Here is an 18,430-nt window from a genome sequence, read left to right as displayed (position 1 = left end):
ATAAATTGATTATATTAATTTGACTTTTTTAAATTGTATTAATTGGTTTAACTGATTATCTTAGTGCTGGTAACTTGTTATGTTATAAAGGATTTACATTAGTGTTGGGGCTAAGTTAGGAGTTAAATTAGGGTCAACTAATGGGTAAAATGAAAAAAAAAAAATAGGATTATATGCTGGTGTATTCTATTATGAAGGTATTTTACTTGAAATGCTAGGGGAGTTTACAGTGATATGTTACTCAATAAAGCATCTTTATCAATGAAATAGGTTTACTGGAGGATAATATAAATCATATTCTGTTTGGTGGCACTAGCCTCTGAAACACTACACAATATATTGTCTTTTTCTTCTAAAAACACCTATCATTATTCTACAACAGGGGTCAGCAAACTTTTTTGGCTACTAAGCCATTTTGGGAGGTCAAGAAGGCACATTAGGCCGGACTCTCTCTCTCGAGTCCCGCGCTGATGGCTCTGCTTCCCACCAGGAATGACGGCCGCGGTAAATAGGGAAGGGAGGCATACCAAGGAGGCTCAAGAGCCGCATGCGGCTCCGGAGCTGCGGGTTGCTGACCCCTGTGCAGAGATAGTAACACACAAAATTCCACTTGTAGCTTTTTCATCCAGTTATACAACACCAATAGATAACAGCAATGGCCACCTACAAACAAATTTAAATTTAATAATTATATATGCAAAAAATTCCTTTTTTAGCAGGTCCCACAAATCTCAAGTTTTTAGTTATGTTACTTATATCAATACTATAAAGTTTTATGTCCATCTTCAAAACACAACTATCCAAAAATGTCATTTTCCATCATTCAAAGCTTACCTCAGTGGTCTTTAAGTCTAATCCTAAATTCTTATAGGTTAGTTATTTTTAATTTATGTACATATACAGTAATATTGTGAGATTTGAATTCAGCAGCAGTATTTTTTTGTTTTGTTCTGTCTGTGCAATCATAGATACTGCAGGAAATTCTGTGATTTCCTAACTCCCTTTACTTTATGGAGATGTAGAGTTAGGGGTATATTATGGCCACCAGAAGAGAATTGCTCACGGCTAGCAACACTGTTTAGGATTTTTGGTGCAACAAAGAAAGAACTGTGAGCTCACAACAATAAAATAGAACTCATTTGATTTCTGACCGTTTTTACAGATATATTTTTTACATGTAAAGTTTTGAAAACAAACAGCATGGGTAAATGAGAGATATACTGCATATACTTTTTACTTACTTTTGTCTAGACCTGTACTTTTATTTTAAAATCAGTGATTGTCCTAATTCTGTGTTCCCTCTTTCTGATCACGGAAGCCCAGTACTTTCTTTATTAAATCCCAGAGATCCCAAAGTAACACATTTTCAAAGCATTATTATTTAGTCTTCCACATTCATTCTTTTCAATGGACAAATCAAGTAAAACAGGTTAATTTTATTTGTCTAGCTATCTAATCAGGATTTTTCGCCCGCATGTAATTTTCCTGCAAAATCACAGGTGTTGAAGATCTGAAGATAAGTATACATCCACAAAATGAGAAACTTGGTGCCAGCTTGCTAGTGAATGATTGGGCTGTAATGCTTTATGATTATCTCATCAGATGCAGCTGCTATCTCTGACACTGTTTCTGCGTTAATATGCTGTACTACATGAATTCATTTCTGAATATCACAGATGCCTATGGAGGAAGTGCAGCTGCTCTTGATTTTTTTTAGAAGATATAGACTTATATAACAACTTCCATGGTAATATTTCAATAAAAAATCTTTTTCTCTATTTGCGGCATACCTTGGAGGTCTCGCAAAGTCTATGAATTTAAATATATTCCAAATAGTTTAAATGTTGGGTATTTCAAAAGCATAATCTTTTTTTGTTTCAAAAGACTTCTTGTTCTTTTCTTCATGGAGAAAAAGTTTTTGCATAGCACTGTGGGTTAACAGAAATAGTGTTTAAAGAAATAGACCCAGCACACTTTTAGCCATATTTTTAAAGCAGTGAATCAGACCTTCACCAAACATTCATTGGTGAATCAATCACTGTCATTTAAAACCTGAAATAATGACCTGCAGTAAATGGTTAATCAATGTCAAAACCACTGCTTTTTCAATATGTAATTTTTGTTTTGGCTGATGCAGAGGATTTGACTAACATTTTGAAGCCACTATACCTGTCATGACCATTCTAATAAAATGCAGTAAGGATAGAACTGTAGCCCAACAAAAATGATTGCTGCTCTGGATCTGTGGTCATAAGATCATGTTACAGTGTCCTCCCCAGCCCCTTTAAGCGCACCACCCAGCTGTTTTTGGGTGATTACTGAAAAGTTAGGTCCCAATACAGGACTGCAGCCCACCTACAGCTCCTTCCTACTCAGCTTGAAGACAAATTTCTGGGGAGAACGCTGGATAGTATGTATACTTGTGTTTGGAGGAGTTACTGAATTTTAGACAGAACTAGCCAGTCAGTGGTTTTTATCGCAAATCAGGAAGTGTGCAGGAGAGAACATGCTATAGGTGCAGCCATAGAAAATGCAGGGTGGGAAAAAGTGCAAAGTCGGCAAATTTGTATTTTTTGTGCAAGAAAAAGCATTGTGCCTCATCTGCAAAGAGATGGTGGCATTGTTCAAGAAGCACAATATTAAAAGACACTACAAAACCAAACACAAGAAAAAGTATGATCAATATGATAGTTTTGTGCCAGACACAGAAAATCACCATATTGTGTGAAAAAGTTGGTGGATTAACAAACCTGTTCAACAAAAGAGAATGAAGCAGTGGTTCGAGTAAATTTCCGGGTGGCTCATCTTGAGTAGGGAAGCCAGGCCATTTTCTGAGGCTGAATGCGTAAAAAAAGGCATCATGGCAGTAGTGGAAGAACTGTGCCCAGGAAAAAGACAGCATGGTTAAAGCCGAGAGCTTGACGTGAATGATAATCACAAGATGAGTCAAAGATTTTAAAAGGGATCTTCTGCTGCAACTAAGGCAGTCTAGTTTAAAATGTTTGCAATTGCTGTGGATGAATCTACATATGTAAGTGAAACTGCTCGATTGTTAGTCTGTAGTCCTGGTATAAACACTAGGTTTCAAATCACTGAAAACTGGGGCAATGAAAAAGCATGCATGGAACAACCACTGATAAAAACTTGTTCAGAGAAGTATCAGAAGTGATTGACAACCTTGGACTCAACTGGAGTAAACTAGTAGGAGTGACTACTGATGATGCAAGAAGCATGCTTGGACAGCACAATAGGTTGTTGTGCAGAGTAAGTCAGAAAGTGACTTATCAAATGCTTCTCGACCACTGCTGCTCCATTGCATAACTCACTAGCAAATTGTGAAGCACAACTGTTGGCCTTCATCCTATTTCCCAGTATATTTCACAATTAAGAGCAACATTGGGGCAGCTCAAAGGAAGAAGCAGTGGTGCTAGAATACTTTTAGCAAGTGAAGCTGTGCAGGAAAGCTTCCTGTTGTTACACTCCCCTAAATATGATTCTGTGCTGGACATCAACATACCCTATCTGGACTAATTGTAGAAGTAGTAATTGAAGTTTCAGTAGTGAACACCTATTTCTTCAAAATAGTGAAAGTTAAGAAGCACTTTCTAAACATAATTGGTTTCCAGATTGACCGTAAACTCAAGCAATACCTAGGTAGGTGTATCCCTCTCCAACTAGATAAATATATGATTTCAATTGGAGCCCCCATGTAGTTCAAAGATTTAAAAAAGCTGACTAAATTAGGATGTTCTATAATTCATGAAATATCAATTTTTTAAAGGAACATTATTCCTGCCTTACTGTACCATTTCCAAACTATTTCTACTGCTATTCTTTTTTTCTATTATTTAGGGTCTTCTCTTTTGGGATACATTTGATGTACCTGAAACATGATGTACTTTTTAAAAGAAAAGAGTAAGGAGGGGCGAGCCTAAAACTTACACAAACAGTGGGTTGGCCTAGAATTCCAATATTCACTCCTTTTGCTCTCTTCCTTGGATCCAGCGGTGCTGCCGTCCTACCCTTGGTGAATGGATATACTTTTTCCACCTTAGAGCCTGTTACCACCTTATGTATATAAGTTTCCCTACATACAGAACTTTGTCCTTTTTATTTCTTATACTTTTACCAAAAAAAAAAAACAACTTTTACCCTTAATAAAAATAAATAATAAAAATAAAAATAAAAAATTTGAACAATTTAGAATCTTTTGCGCATCCAAGTTTGCCCTGAGTACTCCATACTACAAGAGAGTATGACTGTACATTCACATAAGAAAATGTGACTAAGTCTTTCATTTTTACACATGAGCTTACCTCAGCTAGCCATATCCAAAAACAAATTTCAAGATTTCCACATACACTATTCTCAAATCTTTCCACAAGAGCTGAAGGTGTGCTAAACACATTTGAACCATGGTTCATATCCAGTGGGAATGTCCTACAATTACTAAATTTTGGATTTAGTGTTTGATACCTACTCACTGGTTACTTCCAATTTTATGAGACAAACTCCACAAATACCATTCTCTTAATCTCCTAACTTCTGTTTCTACAACAAAAAAACCCACTATTTTCTGAAGCAGTCATCCTCACATACTTGATGGAGGCATCTAATAAAAATGGATTTACATATGGTATAGGGAATTTTGACTTTTGTGTCACCACTATTGGCAGCGTGTTTTTTCTGTGTTTGTGTATTGCAGTCAAACACATCCAGGCACATAGCATTTTCATAAGGGAGCAATGGTAGTGCCAGTAATTTTCTTATGACAGTTGAATGTAAAGGGCAACAGAAAGCAAAGCTAAATTTACTGTATGCTAAGGCTTTGCCTGGACTAAGGTTCATCTTAATGAAACTAGCCGATAATATATTTGCTGTTCATTATCTTCCAGCCTTTACTTTTTGTCTGAAAAAAACACCTTTGATCTAAGTATTGCCCTTCTCCGATCTTTTTGGTTATTACCAATGAGGTTACCTTGAGGGCAGTGAGTTTAAGTATGAAATACAGCTATTCATTGAACTTTGCACCTCAGGGGAATCAGCATGTGTGATTGATAATGCCATCATTCACCTAAACCTATGACAACTGTCAAATAGTACTATGTCACATCAAACATGGCAAAACTATTTTACTTAACCACCCCAAATTATTACACCTGTGTTTTACTATTTGAATCCTAATAGCTATGCATTATTCTTTATAAAAAGATGCAACTTTCTCTAATAAGATTTCTAAATTCCTGCCCATCTTTTTTGTTTTCTAGTTCCACCTGTTATTCGAGTCTTTCCAGAAACCCAGGCCAGAGAACCAGGTGTGACTGCCAGTCTGAGATGCCATGCTGACGGAATCCCACAGCCCCAACTTAGCTGGCTTAAGAATGGAATAGACATTACTACAAAATTATCCAAGCAGCTAACGTTGCAAGGTAAGCTAATAGCTTGTCAGTGAGCTGAATAATTTGGATAGTTACAAAGGGATTTTATATATAATACATTGTGCTTGTATCAAAGTATATGATCATTTTTGAACAGGAGCAGCAGATGTTGCGTGTTAAATGTTAAACCTGGAATTAAAATCTTTAATATTAAAGACGATAAAGATTTGTAGTGTAATAAAGAAACTTGGAGACTCAGTCAGGACAAGTAAAGCCAAATAAGGGATTACATCTCTCATAAGTAAGTCTGCCCAAGTATATTAATTTAGGAGTTAGGGCCTGATTTACTAAAGTAAATGAACAAGAACATGAATACATTTCTATAGTACACTTGCACAGTGGGATTGATTCTGAGGATGTACAATAAGTGTAGCACCTTAGTTTTCCATGTCATTAAACATCATGCTGCTTTTCTGTTCTGGCACACTTTTCATATACAATGAAATGTACATTTTAATGTATTGCATGAAAAGAAAACCTACTTTGATCTGCTTGCTAAGCAGTAAGATATACCAACTAAAGCAGAAAGTCAAAAAGCCCATATTGCATGCTAAAGGAGCAAAAATAGGCAGTGTATGTTTAGATTTTTATCATTACAGACCTGTTCTATGCATACACGCTACAACTTTTGATTAAAAATTGCTTTTGATTAATGAATTGAAATGTATTATTGAAATATAGACAGGCTGTGGACAGCAACAAAATTTGCTTGTTGTTTGGCTCTTTTTACCTACTTTGTGCTGTAGCAATGGTGAAAATATTCTGCACACTCACACCCCTTAAACATTTCCCCAATTAACAGCAATGCTCATGAATTGCACAAAGCCTGAATGTTGAAGCCAGAAATGTTTAATAAGGAGCAGTCAATTTAGGCACAAACATCTCAATGGATTGGTCTGGAAATAGGGGACTGAGGTGAGGGTGTGCGCTCATACAAATGTAACGCAATGTAAAGCAATGCTGAGTGCTGTCAGGTGTCAGAGTAATTTAGATCTGAAGAGAGATCAAAATCCTGGTTACAGCCTGAACCAAGAATCTAATGGATTGCTTTGGAACACAGTTGTTGCATTTCAACAGTGTTGACCCCAACTCTAAACGATGAGCCTCGGACACACATTGAACACACTAAATATGTGTTAAACATATATAATCAGATGTTATAATCTTAGATCTACTGTAGGTAAGGAGGACATATTGGAGAAGGTTGAACAATGAGGATTTGTTTTAGATGTTTACTAGTGAACCACTAGTGATGTACTTATACAGTCAACATCTTTTGGGGTCCCCTCATTCATATGGGCTTATAGCAGTGTTTATCAAACAGGGTTTTGTGGCACTCTAGGGTGCCTCCAGAGGTTGCTAGCAGTTCCTTAAGCATTTGTTCTTTTTGGTGACCAGTAATGGTAGCATTCTTTCTACTGACCTGCAATGTAGGAGGCATTATCCCAGTGACCACCAAGCTAATGTACTGAGCTGTGGATAAAGTAACTATAGCAAGGGTTTCCCTGAAGGCCTAAAAGTTATTTCAAGCCCTCCCCCCACCTCTCCTTACCATTATAAAGGTTGAGAAACACTGGCTTAGAGAATGTAGTTCAGGGACCCAAAAGGAACAAAAAAGAACATCTTCCAATAATGAGGATATACCAGTTCAAGTTATAACAGTTTAAAGAGAAGAGGAGCATTCGTATTGTAATCATTTAATTTTCCTTTTTGATGAATCTCCAGAACAGGAAGTAAATGCAGCAAATAAATTAATAATAATAATAAAAAAGTTTCCGTTAGGCATAATCTTTGATGTGCACTTATAGTAGTTTTACATTCAGCAGCCTCTCCATGACCATTTTTTCCCAAATACCAAGCATACAAGCATAAATATTTATGTACTCGTGGGCACAGCAGCCAACTACCAAGTCATTCTTTTTTTTAAAAAAAACAAAAATTCTTCCGACTTGACTGTCCGTTGAAAACAGTTGTACTCATACATTGTTGTGTCAGCTGTCATTGTTCTGTCACAAGGGTAACAATCATTGAATGTATATAGATATCTTAATCCATTAAGATCCATTAATATGCATTAATACAGCCTCCTGCAGATATCTTCTCATCCCTGAAGGTATCACCATCTTGTTGAAAGCAATTATCTTTTCACGCTAGGTGCTATTGAAACACCTTTCATTCATTAAAGCATACTCTACCATATTCCTCCATAAACATAATCCCATGTAGCCAAACTCACTCTCTCACTGTCACACCAAGGATGTTTCATCTATGTACCCTTTTCCTTTATAGTCTTTGATGTCCTAAATCCTTTTAAACTCATCTCTCTCTTCTTACGGAATTTCTTCAGCTGAACATGCTTCAAACACCTCTTTCAATTTATAAGATCCACTTGAAAATATATTTCTCTGAAAAGCTTTTTTCTAAATTATTGATTTCTTTACTGAATCCTCCAAATGTACTTTATCTGGCCAGCTTGCACTTTTAATGAATATATTTCCACTCACTGTCTCCAAGCGATGTTCTATAGAAATGGGTAGTGAGGTTTTCTGTTTTATCTCTTATAATCAATTACCATTTTCTTTTCTTTCCTTGTAATATTTTATTCTTTCTGCAGTATCTACATATGAATGTGCTACGCTCTTAGTATCAATTTGGAAAAGTGCTGCTAGCTTCACATATCTTTGATACATTAAAATTGTAAGAAAACTGTATGTGTGGCTTTTATTGTATTACATTTATTTAACTCAGTAATATGTCTGTTTGGATAATCTACATAAATTCACATATTCCTTCTGAAAACTTGTTTTACAATTACAGAAATAACTCCGGTTCCACACATATAGCAAAAAAAGAGCACCTGTAGAAGAAAGCATTACTGGAAGCAGTTCCAGCTTCATATTTTATATGTGGCAAGTAATCTAACCCCAATTTTTGGGGTGCAGTAACTAACATATAGTCAACAAAGTTAGTCAGCATATCTTCTATTCCTTTAATCTAACTTAGTACTAACTTGGATGAGTGAGCTCCCGTTGCTCCTATAGTAAATCACCCCAATCATCCATGACAGCCTAAGCATGCAGGTATTTTTCTTTTGCCAGAATCACTTTGAACCCTGGACTTTACTCAAATGACTTAAACCTATTTACACTTTGCATAAATGGCAGGGCCAGGCATTTAAAAACTGCATTGATTGCATGAAAGATTTTGTTGGTAAATTGTGGCACACATGTAGATTAAATGTTTCCAAATCCAGGTACTAAACCTTTAGTTTAGTTTTTCCTTCTGTAATAGGCAGATGCAGCTTCCATGCAACCCCCATTAGACATTTTTCTGACTCAATATGAATAGCTACTGTTAAGATTAAAATTAATGCAAGATTAAAAAGATTTAAAAATGAGAATTCTTCACAAAGAATGTATCCATCTACAGAATCCCCCACATTTTAATTATAACAAAATATAAGTAGTGTACATACATACAGTTTGGCCCATAAATATTTGGACAGAGACAACTTTTTTCTTATTTTGCTTCTGTACATTACCACAATTAATTTTAAATTAAACAACTCAGATGCAGTTGAACTGCAGACTTTCAGCTTTAAACCTTTTTTTAACACAATCACTTCATTTCAGGGGCTCAAAAGTAATTGGACCATTTAAAAAGCTAAAAATAAAATGTTCTTTTCTAATTGTGTGTAGAAAACCCTTTGCTGGCAATGACAGCCTGTAGTCTTGAACTTATGGACATCACCAGATGCTGGGTTTCCTCCTTTTTAATGCTCTGCCAGGCCTTTACTGCAGCGGCTTTTAGTTACTGTTTGTTTGTGGGCCTTTCTGTCGGAAGTTTAGTCTTCAACAAGAGAAATGCATGCTCAATTGGGTTCAGATCAGGTGACTGACTTGGCCATTCAAGAAAATTCCACTTCTTTGCTGTATTAAACTCCTGGGTTGCTTTGGCTGTATGTTTTGGGTCATTGTCCATCTGTAATATGAAACGCCTCCCAGTCAATGTGACTGCATTTAGCTGGATTTCAGCAGACAGTATGTCTCTGAACACCTCAAAATTGATCCGGCTGCTTCTGTCCTGTGTCACATCATGGATAAACACTAGTGTCCCAGTGCCACTGGCAGCCATGCACGCCCAAGCCATCACACTGCCTCCGCCATGTTTTACAGATGATGTGCTATGCTTTGGATCATGAGCTGTTCCACACCTTCTCCATACTTTTTTCTTTCCATCATTCTGGTAAAGGTTGATTTTGGTTTCATCTGTCCAAAGAATGTTTTTCTAGAACTGTGCTGACTTTTTTAGATGTTTTCGAGCAAAGTCCAATCTAGCCTTTCTATTCTTGAGGCTTATGAGTGTCTTGCACCTTGCAGTGCACCCTCTGTATTTACTTTCATGCAGTCTTCTCTTTATGGCAGACTTGGATATCGATACGCCTACTTCCTGGAGAGTGTTGTTCACTTGGTTGGCTGTTGTGAAGGGGTTTCTCCTTACCATGGAAATGATTCTGCGATCATCCACCACTGTTGTCTTCCGTGGATGTCCATGTCTTTTGGCGTTGCTGAGTTCACCAGTGCTTTGTTTCTTTCTCATGATGTACCAAACTGTGGATTTTGCCACTCCTAATATTGTAGAAATTTCTCTCTTTAAAATTAATTGTGGTAATGTACTGAACCAAAATTCGAAAAAGTTTGTCTCTGTACAAATATTTATGGACCTAACTGTATAATAAAACTTCACAGTGAAAAAAATCAATGATAAACTTCTTCATCCAAGTGTGACACTGCAAACATTCAGCAAGTTCAATTTAAAGTAGTGTGAACAAAAAATCAATACAATCCCCACCAACAAAATGTCATTTTTTTGTGGTGTGAACCAGTTATAATCTTTCAGTCTTATAATGTAGTCCCAAAAACATCTGGTATTTTATTCACATTGGCATCCTGCATGCTCTTTCAAAGCCACCAAATATGTCTTCTCCAAATTCTTGTGAAACTTACCATCTTAGTAGAACCTAGAACTGGAATTCAGCTGGTCAAACAAGCTTGTATCTTAGGTGTGAGACCTGTAGCATTTTACTCTTAACAATCATTTTACTCAAGGTTTTCAGTTTTACAAGTATGGAGAAATATGAATAGATCAAAAATTTATATTTTATTTTGCTTATAATGTGTCCCCTTCTTATACCTTCATCCTAGTTTTCATATTTTTGAAAAAATATTTAAAAAATATTTATCCATTTAGGGGTGATGATAATATTAATTGTGGAAGATAAATTATCCATTATATGTTCAAATAAATACATTTTCATAAATGTGCATTTTTTCATATTCCCAATGGCAAAGAATTTAACATTGAAACAACTTTTAGTTAAAAATTTCCTTAAAACTGATTGACAGGTAATTACAAAACTCTTAGAGCTCATGCAAATTGTATTCATTTAATTTCTTGCTTAGCTGCTTTCTCACACAACACTGATACATAGGCTAAGATGTATTAATCTCCACAACAAATGAAACCTAGGACTTGTCATATACCAGATGTTAGGAAGTCAGTGAACTGAAATGATATAACGTCTATAGCTTTTGTTGTCATAGATGTTTAAAATTATAGTCTCTATAAAGTTTTTGGAAAATAATAGTTTTATTAGATAACAGCTATTTTGTATGTATTTACCATCAACATATAAATCAGCATGCACTGCCTAGAATGTAAAAGTAGTTTTATTTAAAACTGGAAAACTGGAAATGCCCTGCATGTTTGTGACCACCTACATTTAGTAACACAAGGGTCTGCTTGCCATTAGAGGTGAGCAAAATGGAGTTGGTTAACATTAGCAAATTATGATTGTTAACCAAGTTAAATTACATCAGTCATTTCAAGGTAAACACAGGCAATTTTTCCCACTATAGCATAAAAATTCACAGTTATTAAAAAAAGTCAAAATTATATTTTAAAATTAATAAATTATAACAAAGTTGTGTATAAATGTCATATATATATCTATATATATATATATATATATATATATATATATTATAGAGGGCTGCACTGACATTATTCCTGACATTGTCCACAGCCATTTGTAAAAGACTTGCACAGGTGTGCCAATGCGGCAGCCTGCCATTGAATGATCCAAAGCTGGGGCACTTTTCTTGTGCACTAGATATCTGAATTCAGAATCCAAGCTCTATTTGCTCAAAATACAGCATTAAAATAGCTCAGACTAGAGACTGCAATTATCTGACCACCATTTTTTGCAGCTTTCATAAAAAAATTAAATTGAATTTTCAGTTAATGTAGTTAAACACATTTCAGGTTTTGGAGAGCATGCTGAATATTGGGGCCAGTATTCTTGCCCGATATCTGCCCGATGCCGATTATCGGGCGAGAAAAATCTGACGTGTGTACGCAGCTTTACAGACCAGTGAAATTTGAAATCCTACAGAACAATATACTGAGGTTCAGTAACTCTTATGCACATGCATGGCAGTCACATCACCCCCATCCAGCCAAATAAAAGGCTTGGGACTCCAAACCCAAAAAGCAACAGGATTGGGGCAGACATCCAAGCACCAGAGGGGTGGGGCAGTAATTATTATTACATTATTAAAAAATCACAATTAGGTATTAAGGGGATCAGTTTACTTACACTTCAAAGCAATTACATTTTTTTCAAAGGACCTATAGGAAATGACACAATCAACATCCTTTAAGTCTTATAAAAATCCGAACAATGATATTGATCTTATCTAGAAACATTACAGTGAAATGGATTTTCACAAATCTGTTTTAAAAATACCAATCATTGTCTCAAAACCTATAAAGTTTCAGTAAAGAAACACAAAATGTAAAAAAAAATGTAAAAAAAATTTTGCTTGTGAACATGTGATTTACAGGCATATATGCTCCTCTGTATCTTCTGGGGCACACTAATAATAAAGGCAATCAGCAATTACAGTTTAGTGTTGTTTATGGGATTCATTGTTCATGAACAGTCAGGCTTCAATCTGCAACTGCTAAGAAATAGCATAGGAGATTGTAGGACAATGCGCTAGTTTATAGGGGTAGTAAAAATCTATAAAAATCTGTTTGTAAAAATCTGATATTTGTTTGAATATCTACACTAGAAATCACTTTTAGGAATCTGTAAACGTAGACTGGGACATTGGTTAGATCTAGTTAGTAAAATTTATATAAACCTTGTTAAATTGATTACTACATATTACTGTGTAATAGAAATGTCTGCTAAACATCTGTTGGCTCACATAAAAAACAATGGCTTGTGCATTCCTTAAAAATGAGAAAACCTACAAAAAGATATGTAATATATTTTACACACACACAGATTTCCCTCAGACAGAGCTTATTTAACTAGAAAATTGAATATTTGATTTTCTGCAGTAGGCTGATTACATAATTGGTAATATCCTGTCTATAGAACTATATCACTCATCTGTAATTAGAATTTGTATGGTACTTTAGGTAGATAACTGAGCATGTCTAATGTATTGTGATCCCAGTTTTTATCTTTGTAATGTTACAAAAAATAATCCTACAAAGGAGTTAAACATAGATACATAGATAGATAGATAGATAGATAGATAGATAGATAGATAGATAGATAGATAGATAGATAGACCCTGGTTTATTAAAGCTCTCCACAGCTGGAAAGGATACACTTTGATCAGTGAAGCTGGGTGATCCAGCTAACCTGGAATGCGTCTGGTTCAGGATTCAAAGCATTTCCTAGCAAATATCAAATGACTTTGAAGAAATCCATTCTAGGTTTGCTGGATCACCCAGCTTCACTGATGAAAGTGTATCTTCTCCAGCCTTGGAGAGTTTTAACCACCTGAGCGTTACACTGAGGTCTAGATTTCTGTACCAAAAGTGTTCCACTGTTTTTCATGAAATTTTTTTTTTAAATTGTAGACCTGTAACTTACAGAAATATGTCCGAACAAGGGTCTAGTAGATATTATGAATATAAAAAATGTTTGAAACACACAATCATGTAAAAAAAAATAAATACTTTTAATAAAATTAAAGGAAAAACACAAAAATCAGCTTAAACATGACTACATAAACAAATCAAAAATACTGAAAATACTGAAAAAGCAATAACTCTGTATATTGTAAAGTACTATATTATTCTAAAACACCTCCCTAGTGTGGCAATTTTTAAAACTTTGATTGTGTATTTATTGGAGTTTGTTTTGAATTATTTTGTATTTGATTGGATACGGGAGTTTGTATCCAATCCAGTGCAAAATATGAATTTGAATTTCCAAGTTATTTACTTTTATTTTATTTTTTTCTATTTTTTTTGTATTGGATTGGATACGGGAGTTTGTATTCAATCCAATACAAAATGAGCGTTTGAATTTACCAGTTATGTACTTTGTATGTATTTGAATTATTTTGTATTGGATTGGATACAGGAGTTTGTATTGAATCCAATACAAAATGAATGAATGAGTTTGAATTTGAATTTCCCGCACACGCGCCGACGTCATCAAGCACGCAGGGAGAAGCAGAGAGGCTTTTTTTTCTCTGCCGGACGGCTTCTCGTTTCAGAAGGCACCCGGCGCTGGACGGAGAACGACACGGGACGATCAGCGGGACCAGGTAAGAAGCCGGCCGACATCTTGTGTTCCGCCGACCGGCATCTTGTGTTCCCGCTGGCATCTTGTGGCCGGCTTCTTACCGGTCCCGCTGGTATAGGAGAAGGCACCCGACGCTGGAGAGAGGGAGATCGACGGACGACGATCGACGGAGGACGACGCTGGAACACGAACACGACGCTGGATGAGCACAGCGGGACCAGGTAAGTGGTAATTTTAATGTAGGGAAAATCTCGGGGTTAACCAAAATAGCACTTTTTTTTAGCCCGTACCAAGGTCGGGCTTAACGGTCGGGAGGTTAATAAATCAGGCCCACAGAGTGTAAAATAAATTAGATTGAATAATTATCTTGATATTTTACAAACCAAGTATTTTAATAGTCACTTTTTCCTGTTTCAGCAAATGGCAGCGAGGTTCACATCAGTAATGTTCGCTATGAAGACACGGGGGCATACACATGTATTGCAAAAAATGCAGCGGGAGTCGATGAAGACATCTCTTCTCTCTTTGTAGAAGACTCAGCAAGGAAGACACGTATGTACAATGAACAAGGAGTAAAATAGCAATGATCCTAAAATAAGCTAAACACATCTAAAACTCAAAAATTACAATAGGTTGTACAAAACGAATGCTGTGCAAAATTAGATCTGCAAAATAATCATTAAAACCCTTTAATTTATAGTGCATGTACAGTATATACTGATACAGCTGTTTGCAGACATAGGTATCATTTTTTTCAGCTAAGTAATATTCTAAAGCCTGGTTGGTATGTGGAATATCTCAGATATGCAGTTAGCTCAAATTTGGAAGGCATTTGAAAAATACTATGCTAATCAAAACCCAATGATTAAGACATAACTGTCTATACAAATACTATCAAATACCTAATAAAATGTTTTTAGTATTTCTTAGTATTGAGTTTTCATACCTGTGTTGTACTATAGATAAGTTTAGGTCATACAATTTTAGAAATTTGAGTACTTTGTAACCTAAAGCCCTTCTGAAGTGGATATAGGTCCAGGAAACCTTAACCTTTAAACAGCGGGAGACATTGCCAATACTTATATCCGCCATTCTGTAGCTGCTCTTTCCCAGGCCTTTTCTATCCACCACAGTGTGCAGTATCCGTCCGAATTCTTTTGTTACATTGTTTGTAATTATAAACAGGAATGGGTGTACTTAGGGCAGACCTATCACCAAGAGTTTTACTTCATAGAAAACGGTAGATAACTGCGGCAGGGAAGACTGAATAGGAATGCCTCCTCCAATGGGGGAAAAACGTGCTGATCTCAATGCGCGATTATCAATTGTGAAATGAGAGAGATGAAATGGGGTGATATTGGCCCTCTTTTTGTCTCATTTATGGAAGGCTATGTCACACGATCACATGCCTGTGTAGCCAGGCAACATAGCCAGAAGAAGATGGTGGCGCCCAGTACTTCCTCCCCATTGGGGCAAGGAGGATTCCAGGGCGGCGTGGGACCTTATCGAGAATATATCTGAATTAACCAAAGACTGAGTGTGTTTTTTTTTCTTTTAAGTATAGTTTTGCTTTAAGCACTGTCACATGTGTAAATTAATTTGCCTAATTTAATCAGGAACATTCATTTTTATACTTAAGTAGTGTGTCACAATAAACTGTGCTACACATTCCGTATTAGGCAGTCAAGCTTTAGACTGTAAGTATAGGTCCACTTCAAAATGTTGCTATTTCAAAACTTGAAAAGCAGTCTTACCTGCAAATTACTATTTAGCTTTCACAATGCCCTCACTTATGAAGTCCTCTTACCTGTGCCACTTCTGTCCACCAGCCCCTATATCATGCAGTCGCATAGTGGAGGAAAGGACAGAGCGCATTAGGGGAACTCTAGCACCTGACACAGCAAGAAGTGTAGAATGTAGGAAATCTTTGACCAAGCTTCTTTATTCAGTGTGGCAGACTATAGAACATATAATAATTGCTTTCTTTACAGGGAGAACTGTTTTTTCAAGTTTTAAAATGACAAGAGAATCTTTTCAACTACCAATAAAAAAGATGTTAGATATCAAGGAAGAAAGGAATTTCAGTAACATGTTGGACATCTTGATAGCTGGCACTTATCACTATAGCCATTATTATATATTTAGTGTGTCTTAACTGGTCCAGAATTGAAAACATTTGCCAAGTAATAGAAAATAATTTTCAGGAAATCAATTGGGTTTGCTGGATTATGCAGGATCTTCCCTGATAGTCTATCTGTCTTGGAGAGCTTTAATAAATCAGATTTATTGTATAGGCTTACATTTTTTACAACCACCAACCAGTAGGATCATACCTTTTGTGTACCTTGTAAATTGTCAGATGTGTACACTAGTTACAAATCATAACACTCAGCAAAGTAATTTTATTGTGCTCCATTTATTTGTGGTTTTGTCCCTTGCTGCAATCACAAACACATATAGTAGAAAAAGAAAACACATTACAACACATAATTACACAATCTTTTACACATAATTAACACTTATTGTTTAAAGCATGTCTCCCTACATTCACCCTTGACTACTGTTACCCTATTAAAGCACATAAAAGTATATTTACCTATCTGTAGTTATCTTTCAAGTACATTTACATATCTCTATTTGTGCAGAATAAATAAACAAGCACTTTTGTTGAACACATACACTTTGCACATTGTTTTAAAATATATAACCCGCAAGTGAAAAAAGAAATAGATTTTTTTAGCACATAATTACATTAATTAAGCAATCTCATGCTTTTAAGTTAGTGCTTGACAGGCAAAAGTTCTAAAAAGCATGACCTGTTATTAGCACATGCAGTGGGGAAACACATGTAGCACACTATGAAAAGCAGTGATAGCATAGCAAACCATAGTACTTAATTAGATATTTTATAACTGAAATCAGATTACAGAAAGATGAAATAAGGTTGTTTATATCCAATTATTGCACTTTATATGCTGATTATTTCCTTATAAAATTAACCTGATATTATTTATTATAAAAAAAAAGCTGATTTGTAATTGGCTCCAGTATTTGTTTTCATCATTCAGCTGCTTAGGAGTCATGGAGAGGCATGCTGACTAGGGATGAGCGGAAATGCCACTGGCAGTCTCGCAAAAAAGTCCTTGAACGTCCAAAGGTTCCGGAAAATTTCAGTGAACCGATTTCGCGAAACTATCGGAAGAGTGAGTAAATTAAAACAGGATTCCCAGAGCTGCATTCAGCCCTGGGATCCCTCCTGTTTGCGATACCCTGGGCACTAGAGGTTAATAAACCTCTAGTGCCCCAGAGATCGCACACTCTTCTCAATGATTGCAGCCACGGCTGCAGACATTGAGAAGATGCCCGGCACTAGAGGTTATGTATTTACCCTAGGTACACTAGGGTAAATGGGGAGAAGTCTCCCTATTCAAAACCTCTAGTGCTCTCTGATTGGCTGAGGAAGGCTTTCCTCAGCAAATCAGAGAGCACTATAGGTCTCTCTGATTGGCTGGAAGTTTCCCCATTAAAAACCTCTAGTGCTTTCTAATTGGCTGAGGAAAGCCTTCCTCAGCCAATTAGTGAGCACTAGAGTTTTGGAATGGAGGGAATTCTCCCCATTTAACCTCTAGTGCCTTAAAAAAAAATTGGTAAAACTGTTGTGTACTGTTTTCAAATTACCAAGGAACTGTTTTCTGCTCGCTGAGCACAGGAGAACCTGCTGACATTGTAATTTAAATATCTCTTACTCTGTAACACACTTTCTAGCACAGTAATATTTTGATACATTTGGTACATTTTTCTTTTATCCACTGTGAGAAAAATGTAACAAATGTATCATAATATTACTGTGCTGGAAAGTGTGTTACAGAGTAAGAAATACAGGTCAAGAGGTTCTCCTGTGCTCAGCGAGCAGAAAACAGTTCCTTGGTAATTTGAAAACAGTACACAACACTTGTATCAATTTACTTTTTAAGGCACTAGACATTAAATGGGGAGAAGTCGCTCCATTCACAACCTCTAGTGCTCTCTGATTGGCTGAGGAAAGCTCCTCCTCTCAGAGTGAGTCATGCGGCTTGCGTTTATGAATGAACGCTGCCGTGGGAAAAATCAGAGGATTTTTCCCACGCTGCATTTATTCATGAGCAGCCAGTTGTGAGACTCACACTGTGTTCCTGGATAGAGAAACTCTATCCAGGAACACATAGTACAGAACTGCAATAGCAATCAGGGGAGCGGAGCCACCTGTGTTCTTGGATAGAGAAATTCTATTCAAGAACACATACAACTAGTAAAGGGCTGCAAGAGCAATCAGGGGAGCGGAGCCACCTGTGTTCTTGGATAGAGAAACTCTATCCAAGAACACATACAACTAGTAAAG

At 36.2% G+C, this 18,430-nt stretch overlaps 1 protein-coding gene across 1 annotated transcript in view; it reads left to right on the top strand.

The window, feature by feature from the left end:
- The window catches only part of FSTL5 (follistatin like 5), a gene marked incomplete at its 5' end in the record, with an annotated part of 136,636 nt that overhangs the window by 78,662 nt on the left and 39,544 nt on the right, over positions 1–18,430 (top strand). Inside the window, 2 exons of the mRNA XM_072406841.1 lie at positions 5,268–5,429; positions 14,470–14,604. Of these exons, the coding sequence (XP_072262942.1) occupies positions 5,268–5,429; positions 14,470–14,604 (297 nt within the window). The remainder of the gene's footprint in view (positions 1–5,267; positions 5,430–14,469; positions 14,605–18,430) is intronic.

Source organism: Pyxicephalus adspersus, chromosome 3, assembly GCF_032062135.1.
Source record: "Pyxicephalus adspersus chromosome 3, UCB_Pads_2.0, whole genome shotgun sequence".
In the NCBI taxonomy this organism is placed as follows: domain Eukaryota; kingdom Metazoa; phylum Chordata; class Amphibia; order Anura; family Pyxicephalidae; genus Pyxicephalus; species Pyxicephalus adspersus.
The sequence above is the reverse complement of the archived record's forward strand: the minus strand, read 5'-3'. Positions and strand labels throughout refer to the sequence as shown.